Source organism: Wyeomyia smithii, chromosome 1 (genome assembly GCF_029784165.1).
Source record: "Wyeomyia smithii strain HCP4-BCI-WySm-NY-G18 chromosome 1, ASM2978416v1, whole genome shotgun sequence".
Lineage (NCBI taxonomy): Eukaryota > Metazoa > Arthropoda > Insecta > Diptera > Culicidae > Wyeomyia > Wyeomyia smithii.
In genome coordinates this window covers 18509257-18534484 of record NC_073694.1, presented here as the reverse complement: position 1 = coordinate 18534484, position 25228 = coordinate 18509257, and the positions used below count along the sequence as shown (strand labels likewise).

At 39.2% G+C, this 25228-nt stretch overlaps 1 protein-coding gene across 2 annotated transcripts; it reads left to right on the top strand.

Moving 5' to 3' along the window:
- The first annotated feature begins 9353 nt into the window (after positions 1 to 9353).
- Positions 9354 to 20778, top strand: LOC129734003 (uncharacterized). Of its 2 annotated transcripts, none has more exons than XR_008729757.1 (3): positions 9354 to 9707; positions 19321 to 20675; positions 20733 to 20778. XR_008729757.1 is itself a non-coding variant. In XM_055695684.1 (3 exons), exons 1-3 carry the CDS (start codon positions 9454 to 9456, stop codon positions 12086 to 12088), a joined length of 1032 nt encoding a protein of 343 aa, XP_055551659.1. In that variant the 5' UTR covers positions 9354 to 9453; the 3' UTR covers position 12089. The 2 variants fall into 2 exon arrangements, 1 of the variants encoding a protein (XP_055551659.1); XM_055695684.1 differs by lacking the exons at positions 19321 to 20675; positions 20733 to 20778 and adding exons at positions 11143 to 11329; positions 11498 to 12089.
- Positions 20779 to 25228: the final 4450 nt, after the last annotated feature.

Sequence of the window (25228 nt, the reverse complement as noted above, 5' to 3'; positions counted from 1 at the left end):
TTTGGGGAGAAGCAGTTCTTACAGCTGCCTATATCCAAAACCGAATGCCATCGAAAGCAGTAGACCGTACTCCGTTTGAGTTGTGGACCGGATCAAAGCCGGATCTTTCGAAACTGCGTATTTTCGGATGTCACGCTTATGTGCACATTCCAGACGTAAAAAGGAAGAAGTTCCAGCCAAAAGCACAAAAGTTGGTCTTTTTGGGATACGCTGATAATCATAAAGCGTATCGTTTCGTGGATTGTGAAACTGATAAGATTGTTATTAGTCGAGATGCACATTTTTTGGAATTAGGCAATGTATCAGAGCAACAAGAGGAGAAGATGATGGAACCAGAGACTGAACAGAAAGCTAAATCGGATACTGAAAACGGAACCAAAATGAAAAATTTATAGATAATGGTCATCAGGAAGCGGTAGAGCTTGATACTCGTGAGGATTCGGTGTATGAAGATGCGAGTGACACGAGTGATTTTCTTGGTTATGACGATTACGAAGCAGAACAATCAATGAGAAGAGAGGACCGGCATGGACGTGGAGTATTACCAAGTAGATACGATGATTTCATTGTCGGACAAGTATCGAGTGATGAAGAACCCTACGACTTCGAAGAAGCCATGGCTGTTCCTGAATGGAAGGAAGCAATGCGTGAGGAAATGAAAGCACATGAGATAAACAAAACGTGGAGCCTTGTTGTTTTACCTATAGGAAAAAGAATTATTGGATCAAAATGGGTATTCAAGCTAAAAAGAGATGAAACAGGAAAAGTGGTCAAGCATAAGGCGCGTATTGTAGCTCAGAGCTACGCACAAGCATTTGGGATCGATTACTCGGAAGTATTCGCTCCAGTCACTCGTCAGTCGACTCTTCGTGCGCTATTGGCTGTTGCAGCTAAACAAAAGCTGTTGTTAAAGCAATATGATGTAAAAACGGCGCATTTAAATGGTACGATCGAAGAGGAGCTGTATATGAGGCAGCCACCTGGGTTTGAAGTAGCAGAACAAGGTATCGTATGCAAGTTACAAAGAAGTATATACGGGCTCAAACAATCTGCACGTTGTTGGAATAAGGCACTACATGCAGTTTTACTCGAGCTTAAATTTTCTCAATGTGATTCCGATTCGTGCCTCTACGTACGTCAGAATGCTGGCGTTACAATCTATTTGCTTGTGTATGTTGATGATTTGTTGATGGGATGCGTCGATGAATCAGAAATCGATAAAATTTTCATTGAATTAAGAAAAAGATTTGACATTACGTCACTTGGTTTTGTAAGGCATTTTCTCGGTTTCGAAATTAAGAAAGTTGGCGATTATTACACGTTACGTTTAACAGCCTATATTGAAAACCTCATCAAAAAATTTAAGATGCAGAATGCTCATTCTGCACGGACGCCGATGGATCCTGGTTACACCACAGCGAACGACAATAGCGAAATGTTTACTGATACGACTCTATACAGCAGTTTAATTGGAGCACTATTATACCTGGCTGTGAATGCAAGGCCTGATCTATCCGTTAGTGTGGGCTTGCTTGGTAGAAAGGTGAGTGAGCCGAATACGAGTGATTGGTCCGCAGGATTTTACGATATCTGAATTCGCGTTGACGGTGTTGCTGATATTTGTTTGGTTTTTGCATGCGAAAAAGAAGGAAGGAAATATTTTTGCTTTTGTCATCACGCACATTTTGACAATTGCATATGAGAGTTCACGTAGGTGCGAACAGCCTTCGAAATCTCTTTCAACGCGAATAACCCGAATTAGTGATGGGAAACTTATCGATACTTATCGATAATATCGATAAATGCTCGTCATCGATATCGTTAATTTTTTGACGTTAACGATAATTATCGATGTTATAAGGGTGAGCACAAGTCAGTGCGGCTGGTTACTGGAGGAGACCCAAGAGAAGGAGACCTCACTTACCCTACCCCAGGAGTTGCTTTTGCCGCTAGGTATTTGTTGGGCGCTGCTATTCGACAAGACTTAGCATTGTTGGGGGTGGTGTAACGGTTCGCCCCGGGTGTCACTGAGTTTCTGAGAAATAATGGTAACTAAAAAGGTATTTATAGTTTTTTGTTTCCTAAGAACAGATGAATTCGACAACTTAGTACTGGTGAACTTTATAACAATATCCAAACTTTTTGCACCATCTCATAAAAAGCAATGATACTAAATTGTAATAAAATGCATTTTCTTTGGCTTGCCAACTCTTATAATATGATGGACATGCATAGCGGCAGTCTATTGGTAATTCTTTGGTAATTGTTTAGTTTAACTTGGAACTGTTTAAGTTTAAAGTATCTGTTACCCAACAAACAATTTTTAGTTCCACTAAAAATCCAAATCAACGAAATTGTTGCGCCAAAAAAGTATCCTGATTTATTCAGGGGTAAGACAAAATAATTGAGATAAATAAAATTCTCTCGAATTTTAAATGGCCAGAACTTTACGAAAAATGAATCAATTTTGAAAACCGGTTTCATTTCACTAGAAAACAGTATTATATTATAAGTTTAGTAAAGCGGGCAATGTATGCAGTTTGCGAGGATGCGAAAATGAACGGGAATAGAAGGTGTGACTTTTAAGCTTAGAAAAAAATTCCCTCGTCCAGACGTCTGGGTCTCGGAGCTGCAGGCAATGACGCAGCGACAGCGGTTGAACAAGACGGTCAAGTCGATTTTCCCTGCGAATCGCGACGCGGCAGTGGTATTGGACGACTAGACCTATCTCACCCTGGATGACAACGACTAGCAGGGCTCTTCGAATTTTACCTCCCCCACGAAGGAAGCGAGCACCGAGCAGTAGCGTAGCGTGACCGGGTGACACCCAGGCGGAAAATTTAGGTTTCACCCCTTTCCCTCTGGGTGTCACCCCCACCAGATTGCAGTTAAATCATCTTGTTACTAAAAATGGCGAGTTAGTCCGCTCGTTTTCAAATGCACTAAATCTACCTGTTTTCGAAAAATTTATAAATTTTCGAGAATTTCAGCTCGACCTCCACTTAAATGGTAATTAATCTCACCCTTTCGAAGGCGACACGCATAAAAAAATTTCTCCTAAGGGGTGACACCCGGGGCGGAACGCCCCCCTCACGCTACGCCAGTGGCACCGAGGTAAAGTTTATTTCACAGACCAAGTTTCCCAAGAAGATGCGGCTGTGGATGACAATCAGCGAGAAAGGGATGTCAAAGTTGCTCTCCTTTCGCTCCGGGCTGGCCGTGAACGGGGAAATTTATAGTACGAAATGCCTGACAGAAGTTGCGTCGTTCATCAAGAAATACCATAAGAGCGAAGTTTTGGCCAGATTTGACGTCGGACAACTACTCGAAGCGATCGTTGGAGGAGATGGAGCGGCTCAATATCGATGTGGTACCGAAGTCAGCGAATCCGCCCAATGTCCCCCACCTGCTTCTCATCGAGAATTTCTGGGCAAACTTGAAGCGCAAGATCTATTCCAACAATTTTATCGTGAAAACGGAGGAGGAATTAATAAAAAAAAACGAAGAAAGAGCTTAAAAACATAGCTACACGCATGTTTTCGTCCGCCATAGCGAATGTTCCGGTTAACTGCCGGCAAAGGGCTGCACGCAAGGACGTAATATTTTTTTGTGAGGAAGCTAACATGATAACCTTCCATGGGAAATTTATCCAACTCAATTATATGTCATAGTATTTTTTCATCGCCATCTGAAATAGTTTTCTTTTCATCACCATCTGAAAAATTTTTTTTACTCCAAACGTTGGCTGTCAAATTATCGATTCTTATCGATAATATCGATAAAAGCCCCGGAATTATCGATTGTTATCGATGTCCGTTTTGGGCGATATTTCCCACCACTAATCTGAATTCGACAAAAGACTACAAGTTGACGTTTGGTCCTAGAGATGGTTGGAATTTGGTTGGTTATTCAGACTCGGATTGGGCTGGAGATAGGCAGACTCGACGTTTTACAACGGGAGTAGTGTTCTTTTTCGGTGGTGGGCCACTCTTATGGATGAGCAAAGGCCAAGATAGCGTTGCTTTGTCTTCTTTAGAGGCAGAGTACAATGCACTCACGGTAGCCTGTCAGGAGGCAGTCTGGCTACGACGTTTGTTACGGGATTTAAACGAACCGCAGAGTGGTGCAACGATCATCAATGAAGACAACCAAGGATGTCTTAGCTTTGCTTAAGCGGAACGGATCAGCGGTCGTGTTAAACACATCGATACAAGAAGTTTCTACATTCGTGAGCTTTGCGAACGGCAAGAAGTGAAACTTATCTTTTGTCCTACAGGTGACATGATTGCGGATGCACTTACGAAGCCTTTGGGACCAGCATTGCTGAAGAAATTTGTGGATTCAGTGGGACTATCTGACTAACTGTCGGTAGTCATTCGGGAGGAGTGTTGGACAGAAATGACTACCTTAAGATACACACCTTGTTTATACAAGATGATCGTTACCTTCGAACATACGTTACATCGATTTGATTTTTCTTCATTCTTTCGTTACCCTTGCTATATGAAATACACGTTTCTTCTATTCGCTCAGCAAACCGCGTGCTTTATTGGTTTTTCATCACAGTTTTCCTTTTTCGTGTGATCCCACGGACTCTGCAGGTGGATTAATTCTACAATAAACATTGTCAAAGCGAAGTACAAGGTGGCTAGCAGAGAGCGCGGTAATTCTACGGGTATTGATGCTGCGGTAGAGATGGATGGGGATACTTTCGAAGTGGTCGATGAATTGGTTTATCTTGGTATTCTCGTGACATATGACAACGAGGTGAAGAGACGGATTGAGGCAGCAAATAGAGTTTATTACGGATTGAGTAGCCAGCTTAGGACCCTCAGCCTACAGATGCGTACGAAATCTGCGCTCTACAGGACTCTGATCCTCCCAGTTGCACTCAACGAACATGAATCGTGAACGTGGAAGGAGGCCGATCGACAAGCGCTTGGTGTCTTCGAGCGTAGAATCCTGCGATCAATACTCAATGGCAAACTAGAAAATGGGGGTGTGGCGCAGACGCATGAATCACGAGCTGTACGAAGTATACAAAAACGCTGATATTCAAGTTGATGAAACACGGCAGGTTACATTAGTCTGGCCACGTAGCACGGATGGCAGATGAGCGACCGGCCTTTTTACGTACGAATGTGTTAGTGCAACTAGTTGAGGAAAATATTTACAAATAGCTGTTTTGTTCGCAATGCTATGTTTTTAGCAGCTGGACAAATAATCACTGGAACACTTATTACAAGTTCTGAACTCGTTTCTGAATAAATTTTTCATTCGTGATCAGAAATCGGAACAAGCTGCTGAACATAATCGACCAAAAACGTTAAAAAGTGATTAAAGTCGAAGCAACGAGATGCGATGATTTACAGTTTGGAGGAAACAAAAGCAACTTTACAGTGGTTTACACGTTTCCTAGTGTGCGTAGGTGAAAAGTCACTTATCTCTATACAGTGATGATTCGCTCGTTGGATGTTCGTTAGTTGGAGGTTCGTTAGTTGGGTGTTCGCTAGTTGGGCTGTCACCCAACTAAAAAGCACTCTAATGTCAGAATTCAACGTCATTCAAATGCATTTCAGGGGTCCGAAAGGGGAAAAAAATATTACTTAAATTAAATTATATTATTTATTGTTGTAAAAAAATTGTAAACATGTTTAGTTATTACGCTTAATCCATTCACCACTAATATGTTTGTTTCTCAGCGCTATTAACTGGACACTTCATGCAGATCAACTCTGGCATAATCAATTGCGTCATTTGAAAAGTACAGGTTATAAATTTACAACATTTTGTGTGTAATTTAGAGGTTTACCACATACATAAGACATACGTAACACTGGCGTTTTTTTCTGGTACACGTTGCCCCATAGTACTCCGTACCTCGCCCTGTCAAACTGCTCGATAAATAATGAACAAAATGAATTTTCTTTTTCTCGGCCTTATCGAGCCCCAAAGAAAATCCCATAAGGAACTGTCAAAAAGTTATTTACAAAATCAATGCAGCATTATTCGAGTAGGAACGAGACAAATGCAGGGCTGCGCAGGTACACTGCCTTCAAAAACAACTCAAACAGAGGTTTTTTTACAGAGGTTGGTACTTTCGAGTAGTTCATTTTGTACCAACTTTTTTGGAAGATTTCTTCCTGAGTGTTACGTATGTCTTATGTATGCGGGTTTACTGTTCGGTTGCTACAGGGGGGTGCTAAGGAGGTTATGTTTTATGAACCAACATCTCTAGCAGACAATAAAAGAAGAAGAAGAAAGAGAAACGTTATTTGTAAACATCGGGTGTAAATAGTTGCAAGTTATTGAATAAAGAATACTGTAAATAAAATTAACTGTGTTTTAAACTTTCCTGCAATCCGAACGATCGTGAAAACAAAAAAATAAAACGTCAAAAACAACTTTGTTTTGGGCTGTATTTCGAATATAGCCCCGATATGAAACCTACTGTCAAACGTGTAGGATTGAGATAGGGTTGCCATTCCCCTGGGTTGCTAGTTCTTTTATCTCTTCAACGCCTTCACCGGAAATATCCAGCGTAGCGATCCTCCATTTTTTAGGCAAGAAGCAGAGTGATGTCACATACATAAGACATACATAACACTCAGGAAGAAATCTTCCAAAAAAGTTGGTACAAAATGAACTACTCGAAAGTACCAACCTCTGTAAAAAAACCTCTGTTTGAGTAGTTTATGGAGGTTGTGTACCTGCGCAGCCCTGCATTTGTCTCGTTCGCACTCGAAAAATGTAGCATTGATTTTGCAAACAACTTTTTGACAGTTTTTTAAGGGATTTTGTTATGGGCTCGAGTAGAGCCGCGATGAAAAAAATTCATTCCGTTCATTTTCGTCGAGTAGTTCATACTGGTGTTGGTACCGGGTGATGTGGGGCAAAGAGTACCAAAAAAAATCGCCAGTGTTACGTATGTCTAAGTATGTGGTTTTACCACATACATAAGACATACGTAACACTCAGGAAGAAATCTTCCAAAAAAGTTGGTACAAAATGAACTACTCGAAAGTACCAACCTCTGTAAAAAACCTCTGTTTGAGTTGTTTTTGAAGGCAGTGTACCTGCGCAGCCCTGCATTTGTCTCGTTCCTACTCGAAAAATGCTGCATTGATTTTGTAAATAACTTTTTGACAGTTCCTTATGGGATTTTCTTTGGGGCTCGATAAGGCCGAGAAAAAGAAAATTCATTTTGTTCATTATTTATCGAGCAGTTTGACAGGGCAAGGTACGGAGTACTATGGGGCAACGTGTACCAGAAAAAAACGCCAGTGTTACGTATGTCTTATGTATGTGATAGAATCCTGCGATCAATACTCGGAGGCAAACTAGAGAACGGGGTGTGGCGCAGGCGCATGAATCACGAGCTGTACGAAGTATACAAACACGCTGATATTGTCAAGCTGATGAAACACGGAAGGTTACAGTGGGCTGGCCATGTAGCACGGATGGCGGATGAGCGACCGGCAAAGATAATATTTAGTAGAGAACCGGATAGAGGCCGACGACTTCGAGGCAGACCGCGCACGCGCTGGATGTGTGCTGTCGACGAGGATGCCAGTGCAGCGGGTGTAAGGAGAGACTGGAGAGTAGCAGCCCAAGACCGAGTTTTGTGGAGACGTATTCTGGATTCGGCATAGGATCTTAATGATCTGTCGCCATAAAAGTAAAGTAAGTAAGGACAGCTCTCGGGATAAGCGCAGGAAGTATTGAATAAAATTATGCGGGAAACACGTGAACATCCAATTTGAAATGTTATAACAAGAACCAATCGTAAAGAATCTTTATTGACTGGTTCAATATTGACTGGTTATAACAGTTTCAATAGGGGATTTTAATTTGAAAAAATACGTTTTTTTCTTATACTTATCGATAACCGACCTTTCAGTAGGCATTACGTAATTTGTCTAAGATCTCTACGAGTTTTCTTTGATTTTAAAATTGAAAAATTATATTTGTTACAAATTTTCACTAACTGGCAAGTAGTGCATAGAGTGACATTGATGTTGCTGGCTTTTGGGGAATATAACCCTGATAGTAGGCAAAGTGACATTTCCGCTGCTGGCTCGTGGAAAATATAGCCCGGGTTTACGTGTCATGACAGCGATGCCAGATGTGAAGACATGTCTTAATATTGAAAACATATGAGCGCGTGTGAATAAGTGGAAGCCTAATAGGCGGGTGATCATCCTCATTCGATTTAATGTGTCACTGGAAGTTTTGTAAACTTTCAACGGGGAGAGTGTTTACCGATTTCCTATGTATAAAGACATTGTTTTGTGGAGTGTGAAGATATTTGAAAAATGACCTGGCCTCCCTGCACACTTAAAATAAAACACCGAATTCGGTAAAATTTTACCGGAATCTCAACAGCTGAACGTTCGGTAAAATCTTCGGTGTTTCCGAAAATTACCGAACAGTTTGTGAAGCCACCAACCGAGTGGTCGGTAATTTCGCAACTTTTTAGTAATGTTACAAACCGAGCAGCAGGTAAACTTTACCGAAAGAAACTGTAAAAATGAAGAAAAATACTGAACGCACCTGTAAAAAATACCGATGCGGTGGCAGAAATAGTCGGTTATAAATTAGCCTGCCGGTACCGTGTAAAATCAAACTAAATTGGTCAGATTACTTACGAATGATATTAGCGATTCGGACATCCTGTTTCAGTAATACACCATAAACACTTTCCAAATTATGTATATCCTATGTTCACACACACGAACAATTAAAACAAATCAGCAGCACCAGTAGAAAATATTCGTGTCTTGCACGTATGAAAAAAATGGCCACCACATTTACAACTTGGCATTTTTCAGATTGTTCAGTAAAAAGTACAGATTCCGGTGAATGTAAAATTACGCAAATATTTCGGTAAAAGTTAACAAAATTATGGTAAAACTTACAGATCTTACAGAACAGTCGTTAATTTGATGCTTTCTTGCAGGAATATCGGTATTATTACACTTTACCGATGGATTATTGTAAAAAAAAATTACCGAACGACTTTTTTTTTTATTAAGTGTGTGTGTCATGATTTCTTGACGGTAGGATATGTCTTAAAATCACTCACAGTTGTTAAAATTCGAAATCGATTTTTTCAATAGGTCTGCTGTTTAAATTAAGAAAAGTCAGAATTATGTGTAATTATGAAGTCAGATTACGTATTTCTTTTGAAATTTCTTATCAAAAGAAAAAATAATATAAATAAATACATACCCCTAAAACACGCTATTCCTTAGTTCACAGTTGATTTCATTCGGAGTATTTTTTTACATCAAGGTAAACAATATGCTTTTAGCATGCATGCATTCAATATACATGTTTTTGTTTACCTATTCGAGCCGGCAAAATTGAATTTTCTGTGCTGGGCTGTGCTGTATTGTGGAAGTAACAATCAAAAGTTTGTTCTATTCCGAGTAAGTGATTTGTATAAGCGAAATGGAGGAATTCAGCCAAATAAAGGAGGAAGGATTCACTCCATCAATAAAGGTAGAAGAGTTTATAATAACCGATATTGTGACCACGGATGAGGAAACCTCGCTCGCCAGCAGTGATCGGTGCTCCGGTGAGCCCATTGCACAGAACGCCCTGAGGAAAGGTTCAACTGATGTGAAACAAGATCCTGTGACGGACAGCACCGATGATGTCGAGACTACAGCAGCTGGTGACGAAAATCTAGCTTCTATCTCCAGGTATTTGCTAGTTTTTTTTTTAATTTTAGCCCTTATTCTCGTTTACGGCCGTATCGCTTTCATAGAAAAGCATCACTGATCAATAATCATAGTAATAATGAATAAATTAAAATTTTTTTTTGCATCCAAAAATCGGTAAAAAGTGGTAAACGACCAGGAACCGAATTTAGGGAAGTTTAGATCTAGAGCTCAATAGCAATATTTTAGAGAAAACTTTCTTTTACAAAGTTGTTACATATGATGTAGCGCTTGTTGAAAAACTATCAAAAATTATGGTTATCCGAATTTTCGATGAAATCAAGTATACTGGATTCTCTTTTTACGCGATTGATACGTGCGCGCAAAAAAAGAATCGCGTAATTTCGAACAAATCGCGTAAAAAAATCGCGTAATTTGGAGCAAATCGCGTAAAAAAGATCGCGTCGTTACAAAACCTTTCGCTATGTGGTAAGTGTGTGTGTATGTATGTCTATGTATGTGTTTGTGTGTGTGTTACATATTGGCTCATAAATAATATTTCCCATGTCACACATCACGTAATTTCAAGAAAATCGCGTAAAAAAAATCGCGTAATTTCGAGAAAATCGCGTTGAAAAATCGCGTGAAATAAAATCACGTAAAAAAAAGTCGCGTAAAAACAGAATTCAGTGTATCATGCTTTTTCATCTGTATAAATATAAGAAAAGTTGTTCTACAATGTTATAGCTCCGCTAATTGTAAGCAACTTTGCAGAAAAAAAAATTCTCTACTCTAAAATAACCGATTCATATAAAAAAAAAATCATTCTTCGCTCTTTTTTTTTTAATTTTCACACTTAAACTGTCTTTGTACGACTTTTAGAGCTTTTCAAAGGAAACAATTTGCTACACTGATATCGTGAATATCTCAATTCTACTCAAAGTTATAGATGTTTTTCATAAAAAATATGCCTTTTCTCATTTGTTTGTCGTTTTTTTCGAGGCGAACATAAAAATATAACTTGGTCTCAATTTGAAGGGCACATTTCACTCCATATATTAATAAATTTTCAAAAACGCTGTTTTGTTTATTCAATTTAATTATTTTATTTTATTCATTAAAAACATACATAAAAACAAACAATTGTCCTGAATCAGAAGGGGTATCAAACTATCATAGAACGCTTCTTGTACTCTTAAATCCTCACTTTCCGAATTCGGTTCAATTTGCTTGATTAGTTCTTGAGTGATGCAGAAACTCGTGTCTCTTCTGTATAGGAGCCCTCTCTTCAAGAGGAGGAGAGGTCTCAAACTATCACAAGAACCTTCCCCGGCCCAAAAACGCCCAGTCAGATTTGTTTGAAAAGTGCACCTGGTCGGGTTTTAGTGACTTTTAGTTGTGGAGAGGTGTATTTTTCTATAATGTAAGTATAGTAATTAGAAACTTTAACATCGGCAAAATATCTATTTGTTTTAAGGTTGAGACGGCAGAAAAGTAAAAGTACAACAAAAGCACAGTATGCAAAACTAGTCGAGCTTTTGGAAGAACATCCGGATATAGCGAAAGGTTTTACAAAAAGTAACTCTAATACATTTTGGAAAAATTGTGCGACCAAACTGAATATTTTGGGACCACCAGTGAAGGATGCAGCTGGCTGGAAAAAGGTAAATCAAAAGAGAAATTTTTGAAATCAAAAAACATAATTTTTTAAGGAGAAATTTATGAGTTTATTGAGTTATAAAAACGATCACTTTCTGTCTAAGCTCCTGAAATTGTATATTTTTAAAATATGATTTCAATTTACAAAAATTAAAAAGAGTTCAATATTTCAGGTGTGGTTTGACTGGAAATCAAACCTTAAGCGGAAACTCGCCCATAATAAGCGAGAACAAAAGGCGGCTGGAGGAGATCCGAACAAAATTATTGAGCTCACAACCCTTGAAGAAAGAGCTGTGCAATTAGCTGGATTAGCCCCAGCAGTTGAAGGGATAGACGGTTGCGTCTCGTATGGCTTGCCGTCAACCTTTTCAAATCGGGCTATTCAAGATAGAAACAGCGAAGAATCAGAGCCCCTACATCCGAGCGAGGACGTCGAAGCAGCAGATGTTATTCCCGACGTCTCTCCTACACCAGAACCCGGAAGCGTTCCTCGATTAAATGAAAATGCGCTCATCCTGCTTGAACAACAACAGCTTTTCGATGAGGATTTGCTGAACGTACTGAAACAGCAAACGAAAAAAATTGAAGATTTGGCGTATTACAACAAGCAGGTCACAAAACGATTGCAAGAAATGACCAACTTACAGGCCGAGCAGCTGCAAGAACAGCGCCGACACAATCTTGCAATGGAAAAAATAGCTATGGAAAAATTAAAAGCGAAGAAAGATTTCATTGATTTTCAAACAAAAAACATGTCTCAATAAAATAAATGAGCTATATATAAACATTATGTACTATTCATTTCAAACGTATTTATTATTTAACATAACTTACTTTCCCGACCCATTTGGAACGTCGTGAGATCACTGGAAGATATTCCTTCATCTATTGCCTCCAAAACTGAATCGTCCATTACTGACTGTGTCAGACTCCTCAAAAGAAAGTGGTTCGGGATGAAACAACTCTTTCTTGAACAATTTCTAAACCTGCTGCTAGAGCGTGATAAAGACTGATGTCTTAAAAGAAAACATGCTGGTAAAAGCAATAATTTAGCAATAATGCATAATTAAGGTTCAAACAAAAACGGTAATTATAAAATCATGCAAATTCCCACTGTTGAAAGTTTGTAAATTTAGTTGTTACAATTTGTTTGCTTTTGCAATTAGGACTCATATTTCGTAGGAACTTAAACCTACTTGTCAAAAAAGGGAAATAAACTTACAACTAACTTGATTGCTGATTTGTTGGCTATGAAGAAAGATCGTCGTAGCAATTAAGGATTGCAACGATTTTTATCGAAAATTGGTAATTTTATTTGACATAGCTTCTAATGTTTCAACCCCAGTAAGGCTCTGTAATTCGAGTGTACCAAACCAAGAAGGACGCTTCAAAATAATTTTCAGAAGTTTATTCTGAATCCTTCGAAGCGTTCTCCTCCAACAATAACTTGACCAGATCGGAACAGCATAAGGCGTTGCTGGTCTAAAAATTTGTTTGTAAATCAAAAGTTTGTTACGTTTAAGAATAAAGTCAGCTCATCACAACACTTCATGGGCTAAATTAGCGTAAGAAATAACCCAAATGTCAATCGATACGTCGCTTGCGAACGGTTCCTCTTCATGCTGCTATAAAAACACATAATCGTGAAGTCTGCCACAAGGGACATTCAAGAAAAAGAAACGTCAAAACGATGACAGCAACAGAAAAAGGGAAAAAGAACTTCCGTGAAGCGAAAGCGGCAACGTTTGAGCTCTCTTCTGGTTGAGCCGTCGCGGTGTGCACAAGTACAGCGAGGTGGTGGCGAGTCGCGATAAAACCAAAAGCGCAGTGCGGTGCGCCATCATATTAAACGAGTGAAAGGTCGTGGTGCCGGTTGGGAAGAAAACCCAGGTAAAACGGGTTCTAGTGAATCGCGGAACCTTGCACGGCAAGGCGGTCTGTACGCGGAATTTGCGAAATCGAGGTGGGAAACGTGCGGTGAGTGTCGGCCTGCCTGAAAACGCATGAATAGCGCGAGTGTTACAGGTTTTGTATCCGTGGTGTGACTCCTGGTGCGCGCAGGAGACGAAAAGCTTCGGCCTGCAGGCCAAGTCGCCGCAACCGGCCTGGCAAGCAGGCTATTCCGCGTGGGATATTAACGCGGTGGCATACTGGCCGCCATCTTGCGTTGACCGTGGCAGCGGAGGAATAGGTGTGAAGAATAAGAACGTGTAGTGATCACTCACACAGCCAACCTTATTGGGATGACGATCGCGACGGACTAGACGGAGCAACAGTGAAACAATCGTGAGTAATTAGCGTTAGCAGTTGAGGATTATATGTGGTAGCTTTGTACCCATTTCGCAAGGGCAATTTTATTAGTCTTTGTGCCCACTTGTCACGGGTGGGTTTGTAGCTAGCCGTGCTGCTGAGCATGCCCATTCAGGCGATCAGTAAACGCAATAAGTTTATTCTTTAAACTAAATTTAGAATTCCTGGTAATGAGAGGATACAAACATTTCATATATTTGAAGCACTTTGTTGTATACTCTCAATGTGCTCTTTGAAAATAAGTTTTTTATCGTAATTAGTCCCAAGTCCGACCAACTTAAAATAACCCCATTTACCTTGAAAACGTTTGGCTTGAGAAAAGAAGCTCGAGATTTATGTGGAAAAGTTATCAATTAATTGGGAGATATTTTCTACTTTTTCAAGTAGTGAAACGGGATTACATCCCATTTCATATATAAACGTAATCTTTCAAATATATTCGCCCAAAAGATAGGCAATTTGGGGATCATGGCAAGTGCTCGAATCTTAAATATGAGATGTGAGTTTGTGGGTTAATAGGAAGAGGGAAAACCGCTGCGACCAAAGAAAAACAATGAGATTGTTTGCAAGATAATTTTATTGAGGCTAATCATCAAGAAATAAACCGGATGCCCTTAGCGAATATCAGAAACAAGTTGTACTAAAAACAGCTTCTTGGCCAGTCGGATAGATCCAGTCGATCTTTCCTTTTAAGACCGCCGAGCTGAAAAGTTGTTAAAAGACAGAAAAATACTAGTGGTGAAAGAAAAATCATTTAAAGAAAAGTAACGTTAGAGTGATAGTTGAACCACAATTGATATGTTGAGTAAGCATTTATTTTCCAGAAACCATTCGTTGGAGTTAAAGTTATTCGAATCGACGTGACAGATAAAAATCGTGAGTCGCGATTCAGGCATTTGTAAATACAAAGTAAATATAATATATAAAACAAGTAAAATGTTATAGTATAGTTGTTTGTTTGAAGTTTCAGTAAGAAAACTAGAAAATTAGGAAAGTGAGTCGGTAAAATAGAAATAGTTGCACGCAGAATAAAAAAACAGGTAAATGACGGTGAGAAAAGGTGGATTATTTGGGGTTCTAATTGGTGAAATTTTTCCACAGTGGCCGCATAGGGCCCATCCGTTGGGACCGCACGTGCTATGTTCCGCAGCAAAATATAGCCCGGCAGAAAGCTGTAAAATTAGAAGGTAACAAAACCTCGTAGCGAGGAGGTATCAGGCGATTTCCCTGAGTGTATCTATCGCCTCGTGGTTGCGTACCACTATAGGAACATTCGGAGTGCGTTGGCGCGAGCATCACCCGCTACACGTTCCCAACGCCGGAGAAACTCGCCCCGACTCACGTACCCGTAAATCGGGAGGCCCCCGTACGATACCCCGCTACTGCTATTAACCAGCCGATCACCATCCACCACCTGACTGGGAAAGCCATGGTTGCTTGACCGTTGAACGGTCCGTCACTTCACCCAACGACCCGAGATTCAATACGTAATTATTTCCCGGCGACCACCCCTACAAGCATTGCACAGCGGTCACCCACTTACATCCCCCTGTCGGTTATCACACGATCGTTGGCTTCCGCCAACTTTGCAACCCGAGCAGCATTCCTTCGGGTAGTTTCTCCCTCGGCGATCTGGAAGATTGCTCACAGCCACGAGCCATCCGCAGCGAAAACGATAGCCGACAGAACATCTCCCGAATCGACCTCCACCCACAGATATCGACGACGGCTGACAACCTGTAAGTACGAACGAACCAAACACGAACCCCCACACGAATACACTACCGAGATAGTAGGGACAAACATTGTAAATTAGTAGGGGAAGAAACGTTACGGATGAATTAGGTCGACTCTGAGACAGAGGGAAAGAAGAAAGTGACGTCACACACATTATTTCTGGGTTTAGAGACAGAGGAAAAGAGGAGAGAGCGGTAGGAAATTGTACTTGTTTTATGTTTAAAGAAAATGAAAATAACTAAAAATTTTTAAACCAATGAATTTTGGAATATTGTTTAACTTATTTTTCGGATAGCGAGGATGCGCTAATTGTCAAATCTTTCAATAAATGATTTTTCGATCTACACTTCAACCTAGATATTTATAATTTACAATTGGCCAGATAAACTACAGTATAAATTTGGGATATATTGATTTGAATTTACAGCGACATAGGGAGAGTTTGGGAACTGGCAACCTGGGGGTGGATCCTGTGAGTAGGGTAGAAATTGCTAGCTGGGCAAATGTTATCCGTAGTTCTTGGCAGGTGACTTCGTTGTCTGGCGCATAAGTCAGGAATTTTTATACCGTACCAGGATCCTCCTTACAGTATGAATAAAAATATCTTAACTTTTCCTCAATCGACTGCATATGACACGAAGACTTTTTCCCATTACGGAAATGCTTATGTCATCGCAGAACAATGACTTTGTGCATCTTAAAGGTAAATCAGGACATCCTGTAGAGTTCGATCAGTTAGATAATTTTTTAAAATATTGATTATAAAAATTGGAAAATTGAAAGTTTACAATTTCGCAATCAAACCTTTATGTCTAACACTGTCGGATACTTTTTCTATGTCTAACAGAACAGCTCCAGTGGAATAACCTTCAGATTTGTTAACTCGTATCATATTAGTAACTCTGACCAATTGATGAGTAAAGGAATGCCCATGGCGAAATCTTAACTTTCATTGACTTGTGACATCGTCTTGTTAAGAATAATTCTCTTAAACAGTTTTCGTATTGAAGAAAGCAAACTGATTGGTCGTTAGATTCTTATCCGGTTTTAAAATTGGAGTAATTTTTGCATTTGTATATAATTTGGGAAACCGCAATTCGAAATTTTAACTAAAATTTCTAGTGTGCTTTCAGGAAGATGTTTGATTAATATGTTAAAGGGTCCATCGTCGCCAGGTGCTCTCATATTTTTGAAATTTTTAATAACTGATTTAATCTCATTCAAGTCAGTTTCAATTATTTCTGCAGGTGAAAAATCCTGGGAAGAAATTAAATCAAATTGACGTGTGACTTCATTTTCAATTGGACTCACAACATTCAAATTTGAATCATGAACACTCTCGAACTGCTGAGCAAGTTTACGAGACTTTTGTTCATTGGATACAAGAAAACGTCCACCATCTTTTAAAACTGGAATAGGCTTTGAAGGTTTCTCAAGAATCTTCCACAGCTTCCAAAAGGGTTTTAATATGGTTTCAATTTTCAACTTTAGTCTCAAAATTTTGATTTCTCAGAAGAGTAAACTGTGTTTAATCTCTTTCTGCGAATCTTTATAAATATTTTGAAAAAACGGGGTTACGAGAACGTTGATATTGATGTTTGCGGACATTTTTTAAACGAATTAGAAGTTGAAGATTTTCGTCAATTATTGGTGAATCAAATTTTACTTGAGCCTTTGAAACAGGATAATTCCTAGCATCAATAATTGCACATTTTATGGCGGATATTCGCTTCGTTTTGCAAATCTAGCTCATTATAGAAATTACTCTCAATACGAGTTTTATATCTTTCCCAATTCGCCTTGTGCTAATTAAAAACAGAGCTCATAGGGTTTGAAACTGATTCATTTGATATAGAAAAAGTTATTGGAAGATGGTCAGAATCAAAATCAGTATGTGTGATCAATTCACTACATACATGACTTTGATCTGTTAGCACCAAATCAATTGTTGATGGATTTCTCACAGAAGAGAAACATGCAGGACTATTCGGAGACAAAATAGAATAGTATCCTGGGGAACAATCATTGAATAAAATTTTGTCATTGGAATTACTTTGAGAATTATTCCACGATCGATGTTTAGCGTTAAAATCGCCGATTATAAAACAATTAACGATTTCTGGTGAGTTTTTGTAAATCACCTTTTGAATTTTTTTTTTTTTGCTCGCGTGTACATTGGAATGGTAAATATGCTGTGGCAATAAATAAAATCCCTAGTTCAGTTTGAACTTCAATTCCCAAAGTTTTGATAACTTTCGTCTCAAGATGGGGAAGAGCACGATGTTTGATTCGGCGATGGATTACAATTGCAACTTCACCGCCGGAACCCTGAATTCTATTATATCTATGAACCACGTGAATCTACCGTTTTTTTACCCCCCACATTAATGGTTATTTTCGAACTTCCTACATTAGACGGAATAATGTTCGAACTACCTGTTACCTGTGCATACGTTAGACGGGTATGCAAAGGAGTAGAAAAGTTGGGCGGTACAGCTGAAACGCTTGGAGAATTATCTTTTGAAGTTTGTTTTGATTGAGAAATTGAATTTTGTTTACCCTGCCTTGCCTTAACAATGGCTAAACGGACAGGGCATCCGTAAAAGTTTGACATATGGTTACCGTTATAATTGGCACAGCTAAAATGTTTACTCTCTTTCACAGGACATGTCTCCTTTTTGTCAGAGTTTCCACAATAAAAACATTTTTGGTCCATGTTACAGAAAGATAGATCCATGGTCATATCGTTGGCAAGTACGGCATTGGGTGATATGCTTTTTTTTGCTTTTTCAAAAAAATACAAGTTGTTAACCTCACTGCGGTTAAAATGAATTAAATAGTTTACAAGGGAAAGTCCAATTCTCTGGCTGTTTTCACCTCGTGATTTTTGTTTCATGAAAATTACTTGGGTAGGGACTATGCCAAGTAATTCTGTCGAAGTAATTTTGATCGTTGGTGAGACCTTTCAAGACAACCTTGAACGGCTTGGTGTTCTTGGTGACGTAGGTAAACAATTGTACAGCTTGTCAGTTAAATACTGAACAAGACGATCACGACTCTTTGTTGAGTCGGCTAATAAGCGGCATTCGCCTCTACGGCCAATTTGATAACTAACTTTAACGTCAGAAACAAACTTTGAAAGTGCCTTCTGAAAATATTGTATTCAGAAGAAATAGTTGGTACAACTTTCTCCTTCTCAAGAGAATTTATTTATTTTGTGCAATTTCATTAGTAATAACATCCATATCGCCGGTTTCTTGCTCAGGCAAAATATAAAATACGTTTTCGCTGGAGACCCACAAGTTGTCCGAGAGAGAATGCTCTCTCTATCTCCTCGTAGTGACGTAGTGATGCACGGCCCTTCAAGTGTGACGCGTCATTCAAGAGCCGTGATGTTCTAAAAAGACATATGAAGACCCACAAGGTCGAGCCCTCTCCGGCGTAAGTACTTACATGTTTAATGTAGCAAAGCATGAATAAGTTCATACGTGGATCCCGAAGTTGGTCCGAATGGTTATAAGATAACTCTAGCCCTACTCTGCTTTCAAGATTTTATTTAGGTTGATACAAATTTCGAATTCTTCACATTCAAAGAATGTTGAAAAATAACACTTTATTTTTGAATAGAATCATACGAGGAAATGATAAAATGAGAGATTTTTTTCCAATTTTTTCAATAACATCATTAGTAATATTTTGCATTGAAGAATGCAGAAATGATGGCGTCCCTATTGAATTTTTAATTCATTGCGAAAAAGTGGATGAAATATGCATAATTTCACAAGCTTTCTCTATCGTCCCTATTGACGAAGCAAACTGAATATCAAGGAGAATATAAATACATATGCTGAAAGCAAACAGAACTCGATCGACACATTTTGAAACTTTTTCAGAACTTTCGCTAATTTAACAAAATGATTGTAACCCAATTATATTATGCTTTTTGCAGCAACATGGAAAGTTCAAAGGCAAACCGGACTGCTAACAGCCGAAGCGATAGATCAGCGATGTACACCTGCGACACATGCGGCAAACAGTACCAGACACCAAGATCACTTCATTTGCATATGAAGATTCATCAAACTGACAAAACAAAAAACGAGTGCACGATTTGTGGAAAGGAATGCCCGACCAGATCATTACTTATTAGGCATATGGTTTGTCATGCAGAACGGTCTCTCTATTGCGATATTTGCGGTGCATCATTCAAATCAACTTCAAATCTGAAATCCCATAAGAAAACACACAGTTCCGAAAGACCGCATGAATGCAAAATTTGCGGAAAAAGGTTTCTTGTTCCTTCTGCGCTGAAGCAGCACTTGTTGCACCATACTAATGCACGGTCTTTTAAGTGCAATATTTGCGGTCAATCATTGAGTACAGAATATACTCTTAGAAATCATAAACAAATGCATAATTTAAATCGTGAGACCATTACATCCGAGCAAAATCAAGTGGATGCGCACACTGAAGAAAAACTTTTCAAGTGCGATATTTGCGTTTTTTCCTATAAAACAGCTCATGGTTTGAGAAAACATAAGGAAAAGCACACCTCGGAGATTCCGTTCAAGTGCGAAATTTGCGATAGAAAATTTCTTTTTTCTTACAACCTGAAGCAGCACATGCGTGGACACACAAATGAACGGCCGTTTAAATGCAATAGTTGCGGTTCATCATTCAAGAGATCTCATCATCTACGCACTCATGAAAAAACGCACACTTCATAGTACGCTATTTACTCGGATAAATGACCGTACAAATGCAGTATTGGCGTTTTCACAGGCAAGACAAAAACTTTGTTACGGATGTACACTGAAAAAACTGCGCACGCTCCATCCAAGTGTTTTATCAATTGGAAATGTTAATGACTCTGCATTGTTATTTGTAGAATTTCTTTCATCGAATTCAATGATTTTTCACTTTCGTTTCAAGTTGTCGCGCACATCAACTTACATCCATGAGCCGCACTCCACTAACGTATGATTTCAACATCCCTTTCAGGTGAATTCCACTTGAATCTGCCCCACTGTTTCATCACAGTGATTATCATGTGCGAAACACTTTCATTTACGTATGATTCCAACATCCCTTTCAAGAGAATTGCACATGAATCTGCCCCACTGTTTCATTACAGTGATTATCATGTGCGAAACACCTTCAGTTGATTTGTTTTGTTTTTATATGTCAAATGATGTGCCGTTTGGGCTGAAAAGTAGAAAAATGGCGACAGATGAAAAGTAAACGAGTGTCATACGACTCAGAAGTTTGAGGATTTTCCAGACTACAATTGTAAATTTTTGGAAGGTAAGTGATTTATGTCACGTAAAAGAATCGAATTCTAATCTTATTTCGTCCTTCCAGCACAAGATCACAAAGATTCTGATGAAAACATCTTTACGCTAGAGGCAAGTATTTGTTTACTAAAATATCAATTATTTATATTAAACAAATTTGAATCTTTGTTTGCTTTGCAGGCTTCTTCAACAGAAAAGGATAGTTTATGTTCGGTGATGAATTTTTATAGTGACATTTTAATTTTATAAATAAAAAATATTATATGCAATCATATCCATATAAAACTGTTTTCATTTTTAAATCGAATAAAAATCATTCGAAGCTCGGTGAACATTTATTTGAGATTCAAAATCCAAACACTTTATGTCTATATGTCATAACACCAGAATTGAAAGTGTTTTCCTTTTGAAAATGAGGTGTTGCACGATGAATAATTCTAAAGTGTTTCGCATATGAATTCTATATGTTTTGACCAGTAGGGCGAATTCAAGTGCAAAACACTTTATAATGTCGTGTCGATTTCTTTCAGTGTACGAGAAACACGCAATAATGTTGCAGGTCGATTTGCTACGTACAAAATGTTAGGGCATAATGTAGGAGGATTTGTTTATAGACAAATTTGTTCAGTTCTTACCACTCAACAATGACTGCTTAAAAATATATATCGGAGGAACTTTACACAGCAAAAAAAAGGAAACTGGACTTTATTATTTTTATGTACGTTGTACTGGAGCCACTAAAAACACCACTTGTTACACAATCTAAAAACTAACTTTTTGCTAACTCCTCTTGAAACATCAATAAAAACACCACCACAGACAGACAACTTAGGTATTTTAAAAAGCATATGTCATATAGTTGTTTCCCAGTTAACGTAACGGAAGAACCACAATCAATTTCCGTTTTCAAAAATTGCTCTTGTATCGTGCTCGTTGAATGTGTTATTGCTATTAATTTGCATGCACAAAAAATCACCTGAATCATCTGATGACTCACCCATACCGGAAGGCCTAAATCTGATGAAAAATTGATCTAGATTATTGCTTGTACTACAGCCCGGTCGAAGCTTATCCGCAAATCTAACCGTTGGTTTCATCTGACTTAATTATATTAAAAAAAATTTTTTTTTCAAACATGGGTAAATTCACCGGTATCCCAGAGTTGCATTTATTACCATTATTCAGAGTAGATTGCAGATTTGAATTATGTCCATAAGGTTTCCCTCATTACGATCGCATTTATAGTTTCCCCAGGTATAGTGATAGCAGTTGAGATCATCTCCAATAAACACTATCTCGTAAGTATTTAATTTGTCTCAAATTCTCCCCAATCGTTTTCCAAATCATTGTAGGAAATTCTTCGTGATACGTATATGAATCCTATAATCATTACGTATTATTATTCGCCGTAATATCTCCTTCCTTGTGTAGTCATGATTGGGATCGTTAAAATGTCGCCTTACACATATTTTCTCTTTTTGCAGAAGTATTCATTTTGTTTATTCTTATCAGTTCACTGCAGTCAGATAAAAGGTGTATGAAAAGTGGCGGTGACTTGCTTTCTCGTTTACACATACGTTGAAATGTTAGCCCTTGAATCTCGGCACGATGCCATAAGGGTGCCTTTAATTGACCTCGTGTTTAATGCGTAATCATAAAATTTGTTCTAATATTACTCTTCTATATTAATTCAATAATGTCAGTCCTTGTTTGTATCAATTTACACTTAGCTTGTCGCACTCTGCGCACCCAGTTTGACTGAAAAGGTTACAAAGTGCAACTTGAAAAACTGTGACGAAAAGTGCGATCTGTCAATATTTGACAGTCGGACCACATACATAAGACATACGTAACACTCAGGAAGAAATCTTTCAAAAAATTTGGTACAAAATTAACTACTCGAATGGTACCACAGTCTGAATAAAATCACTGTTTGAGTTGTTTTTGAAGGCAGTGTACCTGCGAATCCCTGCATTTGTCTCGTACCTACTCGAAAAATGCTGGGTTGATTTTGTAAATAACTTCTTGGCAATTCTCAATTAACGGTCAATTCAAATGAGTTTCAGTTATGCGGAATATTTCCGCCACAGCGGTGGTGGCGCTGATGTACCTTTTCCTTTGAGCTCAGTTGACAGTAATCGAGCACCGCGCTGTCAAAAACAGCAGAAAAACTAAAAGTCAATCTTTTGCGGAATATGTCCAGTAGATGTCGCACAAGTTAGTCGGAACCACAGAAATTTTAATAAAATTAACGTGTGACTTCGTCTTTAATTGGACTCACTATATTTCGCGTTATGAATACACTCAAACTATTGAGCGAGTCTTTGAGTCTTCTGTAATTGGTTGCAAATAAGTAATCACCATTTTTGATTACTGGAATATGACAATAGCGATAGTAAAGTTTGCTCAGGCGATGTTAGCCGGTGCGTCGATAGTTCGGAAGCAATTGCAAGAAAACGAAGAAAAAAATCTCGTCTAACCACTGGTTTTTACAAAAAAGCGTAGTAATTATCATAAAATGCGCGCACTACTTAATGACTTGTTGATAAATCCAATTCAGAACTAACTCCGTAAAAATACCCCAAGCCTCTTAAATTTTCCCTGATGACTTCTTTGCTACCACCAGCTAGACAACTGAGTATGCGATGACTAAATGGAAAACTTAGTTGTCAGAGCAAAGTAAAAAAATAGATTCATTCTATTACAAGCTCCAGACGTACTTTAATAAATAGTCAATAGTTTGAACATCTTTCATTTGTTACATTTTGGCGACGAGGATTCTTCCGGAACATTCGAAAACCGAAGATTCAAGAATGTCTACTAACCATTAGTGATCGTGGAGAAATTTCTAACCAAGCAATTATGAACAAGCTTCTGTTGCTTCTGGACCGGCTTACAGCTACAGAAACGGTTCCACGTGATCAGCCACCAAGGAATTATCCGGAGCAGATCATCGAGTCGCTTTCGGCGACAATCAAGGAGTTTCATCATGACCCAGCCGCAAGTATGACGTTCGATCGATGGTTTTCGAAGTATGAAGATTTGTTCAATGCCGATGGGAGAGAACTGGATGACGCAGCAAAAATTCGCCGGCTCTTGCGGAGTCTCAGCATTCCAGTTCACGAAAAGTTTTTTAACTATCTGCTGCCGCGACACCCACGGGATTTCACTTTTCAAGAAGTGGTCACAAAGCTGAAATCCGTTTTTGGACACCACAAGTCTCAATTCAGCCAACGGTACGACTGTCTCCGCATTGTGAAGAACGAAGCAGACAACTATCTGACCTACGCTGGTATTGTCAATCGCCAGTGCGAGGACTTCGAGCTTAACAAGCCAACTAACGACCAGTTCAAGGGGCTCAGTTTTGTTTGTGGACTTCAATCATCCAGAGATGCAGACGTTCGGACCAGATTATTGTCAAAATTGGAAGCAGACACAGCAACAACGGTTAATCTCGAGAGTTTAGTCACCGAATGCCAGCGCCTGTCGAATCTTAAACACGGCACGGCACTGGTGGAGAAGAATCAACCATCTTCATCGGTCCAGGCAGTTCGGAACCCAAAGCAACAGAAGCATCCTGGTTCTCAACAATCAAGCGAGAAGACATCTCCTCGAACACCGTGCTGGCAAGCAACAAGCAACCGAAGCCAGAATCCGCACCCGGATCAACAAGGTTCGACAGGCAAAAGAAAAGGAAAGAAAAGCATCAATCTCAATCCAACTACATCTTTTCAATCAACGCAGTAGGAGCACCTAGCCGGAAATACGTCACTGTGCTCATCAACGACAAACCGGTGAATCTACAGCTGGATTGTGGATCAGACATCACTATCGTCTCGGCTCAAACGTGGAAGAAGCTTGGCTCACCATCAATCAACAACACCTTCCATCGCGCGAACACTGCTTCGGATGCTGCACTACCGTTGAAAGGAGAATTTCAATGCAGCATGGTTATCAACGGTGAATCCAAAAATGGTACTTGTCATGTCACTACAGTAAAGGACTTGAACCTACTCGGACTAGACTTCATCGAAGCATTCAACCTGTGGAACAAGCCACTCGCCTCCGTTTGTAATCGAGTTAATCAATCTAATTTCAATCTCGATTGTGGAAACCGATACCTAAGGCGATACCCCGAAGTTTTCAAAGACACATTGGGGCACTGTACTAAAACAAAGATCAAGTTGTTTCTGAAAACAGATGCGAAACCGGTTTTCCGTCCCAAGCGACCAGTACCGTTCCACATTGTTCAGAAGGTTGACGAGGAGTTAAACCGTCTACAGCAACTCGATATAATCACTCCAGTGGATTTTTCCGAGTGGGCAGCACCGATCGTCGTAGTAAAGAAGCCAGGTGGGAAGGTGCGAATTTGCGCTGACTATTCGACCGGACTCAACGCTATTCTGGAACCCCACCACTAGAACGTACCATCATCCGAAGCGCTGCAAACCTTTCTTCAAGTATACCGCTCAACGCCAAGCAACGTGTTGGAAGGAAAATCCCCGGCAGAAGTAATGTTTGGCAGACCAATGTCGACTAAACTTTATTTGCTTTGTCCTACGG